The sequence below is a fragment of the Hermetia illucens genome, chromosome 4 (genome assembly GCF_905115235.1).
Source record: "Hermetia illucens chromosome 4, iHerIll2.2.curated.20191125, whole genome shotgun sequence".
NCBI classification, from domain to species: Eukaryota; Metazoa; Arthropoda; class Insecta; order Diptera; family Stratiomyidae; genus Hermetia; species Hermetia illucens.
In genome coordinates, this window is record NC_051852.1 from 133984747 (window position 1) to 133993197 (window position 8451).

The 8451-nt window shown below is 42.1% G+C and overlaps 1 protein-coding gene across 2 annotated transcripts; it reads left to right on the top strand.

Annotated features, from left to right (window-relative positions):
* Window positions 1–198: 198 nt before the first annotated feature.
* Window positions 199–8121, top strand: LOC119655090 (esterase FE4-like). 2 transcript variants are annotated; one of them, XM_038060792.1, is made up of 5 exons: window positions 200–1358; window positions 6871–7185; window positions 7264–7396; window positions 7464–7639; window positions 7900–8121. In XM_038060792.1, the coding sequence occupies exons 1-5, from the start codon at window positions 353–355 to the stop codon at window positions 7905–7907; spliced, it is 1638 nt and encodes a 545-aa protein (XP_037916720.1). In that variant the 5' UTR covers window positions 200–352; the 3' UTR covers window positions 7908–8121. The 2 variants fall into 2 exon arrangements, with proteins under 2 accessions (XP_037916717.1, XP_037916720.1); XM_038060789.1 differs by lacking the exon at window positions 7900–8121 and having other exon boundaries at window positions 199–1358; window positions 7464–7718.
* The last annotated feature ends 330 nt before the right edge of the window (window positions 8122–8451 follow it).

An 8451-nucleotide genomic window follows, 5' to 3' on the forward strand; every position in this document is an offset into this window, starting at 1 on the left:
TATTTATTTTCCACTATAATTCGGAATAATTGTCGCTTCTTGCTGTTATCGTACCATGAAGCCGAAATAGCCTCGACTTTCAAACTAACCAGATAGTAGTCTATTCAAAGTCCACACGCAAAATTATTGCTCCCCCGCTGCCAGCCATTCAGCGATTTTGTTTACAAACTCTAGCACTCACTCCTCTGGTCTGCGTTCATCATAACTGAGTTCTGCCTCGCGTTTATCTAATCTTTCAAGTAGAAGTGAGCGGTAGCCCAAGATTAGATGCATTTTTCCAAGCTAGCTTAGCCAGCGACTCGCTATATCAATCTATCGAATTTGCGCATTCGTATACCGGTTGGCTAGCAAAATGGGGAGTGTCTGTCATGTGATTATTGTTTTGGTAGTGTTGCAAGTTTGTGCGGCTGCTGGTGATACTAGACTTTTAGTGAACACTTCGAATGGAATTGTGCGCGGTTCCATCTTGAGAACGCGAGAAGATGTCGACATACTTGCTTTCCATGGTGTAAGATATGCGGAGCCCCCAATAGGAGAGAATCGCTTCAAGGCTCCGAAACCGGTTAAGCCATGGAAAGGAATCTATAATGCAACCCAGCCAAATGTTGCTTGCCACCAGCCTAATCCCCATCCATCATATATCCTTTCTGAAGATTGCCTACTTCTCGATATTTACACGAAAGATCTGAAAGGCCTGCAACCGGTAATTGTGTTTATACATGGAGGAGGCTTTGCCATGGGAGCAAAGTCGGACGTTAGACCGGAATATCTGCTAGAACAGGATGTGGTGTTAGTGTCTATCAACTATCGATTGCATGCGTTAGGATTTCTGTCAACGGGATCTAAAGAAGCGCCTGGGAACTATGGTTTCAAAGATCAAGTATTGGCACTCAAATGGGTCCGGGACAACATCCAGGCTTTCGGGGGAGATCCGAATCTCGTCACTCTAAATGGCCATAGTGCCGGCAGTTTCAGTGTAAGTCTGCATCTGGTGTCACCAATGTCAAAGGGGCTGTTCCATCGCGCGATTCTGATGAGCGGTTCGTCGATGTCGCACCAGAAATCAGTAACCCGGGAAAATTCGAAGCAAATTCTAGAGTTAACACAATGTGATAACAACAACGTGACTTTGGCCATTGAATGCTTACGGAAACTGCCCGTTGAAGAAATCTCCAAAAATGCAATAATTCCCAACGATTGCATTGGTATGAAGCTGTGGGATTATGATATTGAGCCAGCGGAATCAAATGACAGTTTTCTGATTGAAGATCCGACGATAAGCTTACTTACTGGACATCTAATGGATATTCCAATTTTAGCCGGCATCTCAGCGGATGAATTTTCGTATTTAGCATATGGTAATTTAAATGAAATAATTTTGATTTTTTAGCCGCATGCACTTAGCACTGTAGATGTCCAGATTTCATGTACTTAACACTTTCTGTTCACCAGAACACGGGGACAGTGGATTTCTGAACGTATTATTACCTTTTCTTTTCACTTACTATCCATGACATAATTGGCTTAAACCTCTAAAATTTCTTGGTATGAAAGACCATCCTACGAATAGCTGGAACCACCAGTAGTGACACTTTTCGACATTGTATTGTACCGAACTTTAGATCTAGCATTAACTATCCGAAATCCAGCTACAGTTTCCTTGCCCCTATGTCATCTTAACTTCGCTGAAAGGACGATATTAAATAATATGTCAAAGGGGTTTACCAAAGCCGAATTTGCAGGCTATTATTTCCAGAGCTAAGTCTGAATATGATGTATAATATTAAAGAGAAACTGGAAAATATAAAAACGGGGATTTTCGCCTGGTTTTTAATCAGAAATTGTCACTGAATATGTATTTATATACTCATTAATATTCACTAAATAATTATATGTGCTGATTCAATGTCATAAGCGAGAACTACTCGAAACAGTCATGTAATTGTTATAATGAATCATGCAAAGAGAAATATGGAAAGTATTAGGTTGTTGCACATGAAATGGCCGATTTGGTACTAAAATTTGGAACGAGTGTAAAGGTTACAAAAATTTATTTAATTAATCAAAATAGGCGCCAGTCGATTCAAAACACTTCCCCCAGCGAGATACTATAGTATGTATGCCAGTTTCATAGAAGTCGAATTGTCGGGTGTTGTTAAACTCATCGAAGGCGATTCATTCCTAAATTGTTTTTCCGCCAAAAAATGATACAAATGCTTAAAAAGTGGTAGTCGGTTGGTGAAAGGCCCGGTGAATATGGTAGATGAGACAGAGTCTCATACTGCAATTCGTTCAACTTTTGAACCGTTGTTCTGGATACATGAGGTCGTGCATTGTCGTGAAGGAGTATCGCACCATCTCTGTTGACAAATCTCGGCCGTTGAATACTCAATTTTTGGTGCATTTCCTCGAATTGGGCACAGTATTTCTGCGCATTTATCGTTTCTCTAGGTGTCAAAAAAGAATAGGGAATAACTCCAGCTGTAGACCACCAAACAGTCACCATTACCCTCTCCGGATGGAGGCTCCGTTTCGGCATATGCTTCGGTGGCTCATCAGTATCTAGCCATTGTGCTGATCGGCGACGATTGTCGTATAATATCCACTTTTCATCACATGTCACTATTCTGTGCAAAAAGAGATCGCTTCTGTTGCGGGAGAGGAAAGAACTGTAAATTTCTATTCGAAACGCCATGTTTTGCTCCGTAAGGGCATGCAGAACCCATTTGTCGAGTTTTTCACCTTTCCAAGTTGTTGCAAGTGCCGGGAAACTATCGAATAGTGTACGCCCAGTTTCTCTGCAATGTCTCTCACAGACTGACGTGTGTCGGATTCAACTAGCAAACGCAGCTCGTCGTTGTCAATCGATGGCCCTGGATGTCCACGTGGCTCACTTTGAAGGTTTTCGTCGCCTGACGTGAATTTTTCGAACCACCGCCGTGTGGTTCGTTCGGTTACCGTATCAGCTACAAATGCGTTGTTAACGTTCCTGGTCGTCTCCGCTGCTTTATGACCGAGTTCGAACTCATACAGAAAAAGTATACGTTCTTAGCTCTTTTGCATCCTTTTTTTCTTTTTATTCACTGTTATCAGAACGATAGTCAAAAATGAAATGACTCCTTGATTAAATGTAGGAGTATCTATAGTTCATTATCCGACACCATCAACACCAACTGGTGGTGGGTTGATACAGCAAAATCTTCAAAAACTTCACTTGATTGCCAAATCGGCCATTTCATGTGCAACAACTTAATAGTTAGTGAAAAAATATATATGGTTGCGAGTTATATTACGATAGGGGCTACCCTACTTTTCCTCATGTGATACTTTTTAAGGTTTTCTTTGCAAAACAAAACCATATTAAAATCGTTCAATGTCTATCTGTCTGTCTTTTTTTTGTTGACTGGGAGAAATCCATCATGGATACGCAACTGGAATCTAGGACACGCACGGCGGACTCCTATCGACTAAAACCTCTCATACTTTCGACACACTCCCCGCAGGACCACCGTTCTGGTATTGCTTCGTGGGGCTGTTCGGTTCTCAGCTGTTCACTCTAAATGCGCTGCTACCACTTTGTGTGGCGCTAATTGCAATAGCATCCTTTCTATGCCTCTGCTGCTCTCTGCTTCTTTTGTCTGCTGGTGGATACATTTTACCATTGTAACGACCGCATCCTATGCTGCATTTGGTTGCACCATGTACCTTTCCACCATTAAACAGGTATTTCGCTTTGTTTCCAGCTTTATCCTTGACTTTCTAAATCAGCAGGTGAAGAAAACGTGTTTTGCATCTTCGGCTACACCTTGACACGTAGCCCAATCAGGCGCTTAGTCGATATGCAGCTTGAAGCTGTCTGCGATTACCTGCGATTTGTATCGCCGGCGCTCACACTAGTGCACTAGTGTTGCATATAAAAGGACAGGGCTGACGAATCACGATAAAAGTAATCGTCGGGTGTGTTTAGGGCCGCCTATATTTTGAAGCATCCCCGCCAGTGTTGAACTGATAGTCGGCGGTTTCTCAGTAAGCTTTAAGTGGGGTTCAAAGCCCAGCTTGGTATGCAATGTTACTCCCAGCGATGGCTGATAGGTAACAACATGCGCTCCGATGCAAATTTCACCACTTTTCTGTTTCTGCCGCTTTGTAAGGAGCACCAACTCCATCTTGTACTCGGTAAGCCTCAACCCGAAATCTTTAAGCCAAAATTGGATCTTATAACCACTCCAATCCAATCACTCCAATCCGACGACAATGGCTTGCTTAGCTACTGGGAGCCATAAGACGCCATCATATATTGGTTAGTTAGTTTAGTTTACTGGGGGGAGCCGCACCTCCGAGCACTCAGGCCATTGTTAGGCCCATTGTACTATCCCTGTAAGTCGCCTATTCAATGGCTTCCCGCCTTCGGTGTACGCAAGTTTTAGCGAATCTGAGCACATTCTCCAGAGGCAGAGGGTGTGCAGATTCTTCATTGAAGAAAACCTTGCCAAGGTGTCTTCGTCTGAGATCTGAAGAGGCCGGGCAGCTGCATACAAAGTACAGGGCCGTCTCCTCCTCCTCCTCCCATTGGCTGCACATAGTCGAAACCACTACCCCAATCTTTTCCACATGGTAGTTTAAGGAGGAGTGTCCCGTTAAAATCCCTACTATGGTTTTCATGTCCCACTTCTTAAGGGACAACAAAAATGTCGTTCTAGTGGCCCTAGGCTGTTTCACAAGGATTTTCGCTTACCGGCAAGAGTAAATCCTTGCAATTTCAGCCTTTAGAGTAGACTTGACAGTAGATGGTCGGATTCCAAGAGCTGGTTCTGACCCCACCATTGCGAGCCAGTCTGTCAGTCTCCTCATTACCAGCGATGTTAGAGTGCCCCGGCGTCCACATCAGGAATGTTTCGTTCAGTCGGCCAAGTTCCAGCTGCACCTGATGACAACTCCACATTAACTGGCTTGATATCTCGTTGCTATTTAGTGCTGGTAATGCCGCCCGACTGTCGGAACAGATTCAAATGGTGCGACCCCTCCATTTTTGTGGCATATAAACGGCATACAAAAGATTCGTGGCCATTTATCGATCATTCTTCTCTTTTGGTATGTCTTTTCAAAGACGAATCTGGAAACCATATGATCGGTCGGCCAAGGAATTTCCAGATAGACGCATGACCGTGTGATTGGCTGCCTTTCCACGCCCCAATGGTATCGAGCCTATATGCGTCATTGACTGCTTTCCGTTTCACCTCCAAGTGAATGGGGGATAAATTTAGGATAGTTTCAAGTGCCGCAGTTGGCGTAGTACTCATTGCTCCAGTAATACTTAGGCAACCAAGTCTCTGAATCTGCGTTAGCAGCTTCCTGCTGTTAGCAAAGTTCAGTCTGGGCCACCAGACTATGCATGCAGATTTGCATGCAAGCGATCACATACTGGTCGTCCGCAAATGCTTGCGCGAAGACTTTTTGTCCTCCAAGAGCCACAGCAGGATATCCATTACCAAAAGCCATAACAGTGGAGAGAGAACCCCTCCCTGTGGACAGCCCTAGAATATTCTGCTTCAATAGACTTCTGGCCGACCAATATGTGGATTTTTCTCCACTCTAACATGTGGAGGATCCAACTGATCAGCAGCGGATCGATTCCATGCTGTCTTGCTGCATCATAAATTGTCGTAAATGAGGCATAATTGAAGGCACCTTCGATGTCCATGAATGCGCCTAAGGCGTATTCTTTTTCGAACATCGCCGTTTAAATTTTTGCTGTAAGTTCATGGAGTGCCGTGGGGTTCCGTGGATTTGCCTTTCTGGTAGGCGTGTTGTCTATACTGAAGTGCTAGTCCTTTAAGCTTGTCGGGTCTGTGTAGGTGGGTTTCCCTGGTTTGGGAGTGAATAACATCTTCACATGATGCCAGTTAATTGGAATATAAGCGTGTGCCAGGCATGTGCGATATGTATTCCGAATCTGTAGACCCAGGGCATCCACTCCCTCTATTACTAGCTCAGGAATGATGCCATCTGGACCTACAGACTTGTATCTATGGAACGAATTGAATGCCCATTTTACTCACTCAAGTGATATTAATTTGCATGCCACATTCCAGTCTCTTGGTTGAGGGCTGTAAGTACCCGTCGGCCCCGAGATTAGATTTTGGATGCTGCCTGGGAATTGCACTTCAAGCAAATGGATTTGCAACTGTCACCTACTTATTGATTGAACATCAGCTCCTTTGGCGGCACAAGTGTGTTGGGTACTCTTCTCCGTATACTAGGGTTTTAGGCCCCTTCTTCAAATTGGGCGACACGCCTTTTTGTTTCTTAGGAACCTGCTGGTTCGTTTTCACGAACCCTCTTGTTTATTTGTCCACGTTTGGATGCCACCTGGGTTACCGTTGTAGGAGTAATTTTAGGGCTCTTCTTCAATTCTTTTGGCATCTTCCTGCAATGTGTTGCACGGAACCCTGATGGGTCTCACAATATGGTTGATTGCTTGGGGCACATTGTACTTGTCTTTAATAAATTCCGATAGCTCAGCAATTTTGACTTCATGCATGATGGCTCTTCCAGGTCAGAGTTCTGTTCAACAGCTTTTTTTCTCTTTCTTGTTTCCGCACATTTAGGGACGCCAACGGAGCTCCTTGGGCCCGGTTGTCTTACCTCCTTAGATATTAGTGGTGATTTCATTATACCTAAGCTAGCATAATTACGCTTGGATGTGGTTGTCAATATGAGTTGTAACGTCCATTGTTCTCCCTAGGAGCACCCTTACAAAACCAATCTTACAGATAACATGACTAACGTTAAAAATATTAAAAGATACCGAATCGTCTAATAAATTCAATCCCTGTCAACCACGGGAATTTTTCCATCTAAATTTTGCAGTTTTGAAAAATAAGCCCGGATTGCTTGATAGTATCAATGGAAATTTTCGTTCATATGCACCGAAGTGCTTCAATTACGATGAATTCGCCAACAAGGATGAAGTTACTGATGCTCTCAGGAAGTTCTACCTCAATAATCAACCAGTAACAGACGGCAACATTAATAAATTTGGCGATATGTTCGCAGACGGCATGATTAGCTTCGGAGTCTACAGGTTTTTGTCCCTTGTTAGCTTATACAAGGATGTGTACTTTTACGAATTCGATTATTTCAACCGATTCAGTCATTTCTACTTACCAGATGGATTACCTTTGGGTATGGTTAATATTCTGTGATCTGAATTTTTTACGGTTGTTCACTAAAATTTTTGAAAACGTTTTAATTCAAATAAAGGTGTCGCGCACGGAGATGAACTTCAATACATGTACGTTTTCAGCAAAATTGCCCGGGAAATTTCGAAAGACGACCCCGAGAACGTAATGGTGGAAAAAATGACCAGTTGGTGGGCACAATTTGCTAAAACAGGGTACAAAACAACTCAACATCGATATGTACATATTGCTAATCATATTGTATGCCTGTTTCTTCTTCAGAAATCCCAACAATGCCAAGGACGAGCACATAAAGGATATTACTTGGTTACCAACTATGAAGAACAATTTAAAAACGTTGTATATTAACACCACCTGCCGAATGGGTTGTTTGCCAAATTTCGCCCGATATTCGCTATGGGATTCTATTTTCCCGTTGCCGAAGTGGTTCAAAATTAGTAAGTTTTGTAGGAAATATGAGGGACTGCTCCCAGATTCATACAAAATTTAGTTGAAATAAATTTTTTTAAATTGGTGTTTGTTTGTGTTTCAACATTTTACGTTTTTAAGTTTAAAAAACTGGAAAAATGGGTAAAAGGACTCCGACAAATTCCACCAACAGAAATAGAACAAATACTGGAGACTTTTTTTATTTTTAATTATTTTGTTAGACTTCACAGTTATACTTTATATTCAACCGACAATTATTTCTTTTCAGATGTTTAGTTATCGATATACAATGACATACATCATAGCTCTCTGAAATTCAATTAAAAAGTGAGAGGGTTTTAGAAGAGGCTATTTTAAATAAAAGCTAGTAAATATAAGTTTTTTGTAAGGATGTTAGTTACTGGTTTTAATCGCATACAAAGATTTTTAAGTGGAAGTGATATAAGATGGAAATAAATTACTTGCAAGATTGCATCAACTACAGTATTAAGTATGTGAATGAAGCTTGTGATCTTTTTATTAATATCACCAGCTGCTTTACCGACAACTTTAAATTGGCAACTCTGTTCACTATGACAGCCGGTTTGACAGTTCTTGGTTGCCTTAAGGGGGTCATCTCGTGCGAAGGCCGTTTTCTTCGCTTTTTTGGAATTTTTTTGTGAAGAACTGGATAAAGGTGCAAATGTGAATTTTTCACCATATATTTATCAATATGTTGAGCATGCGCACAACGCAATTTTTCCAGCCCGATAGCATTATTGAAACACAGGCAAACTTATACACACATCTCCAAAAAACCGTGTTTTTCTGCTGCCACGAT

What these genes read in the sequence shown, in the direction of transcription:
- LOC119655090 (XM_038060789.1), top strand. Translation starts at nt 353, where the DNA reads ATGGGGAGTGTCTGTCATGTGATTATTGTTTTGGTAGTGTTGCAAGTT. An exon ending in ACCAGATGGATTACCTTTGG is followed by an intron (nt 7,186 to 7,263) that starts GTATGGTTAATA and finishes ATTCAAATAAAG; the next exon opens with GTGTCGCGCACGGAGATGAA. An exon ending in GCACAATTTGCTAAAACAGG is followed by an intron (nt 7,397 to 7,463) that starts GTACAAAACAAC and finishes TTTCTTCTTCAG; the next exon opens with AAATCCCAACAATGCCAAGG.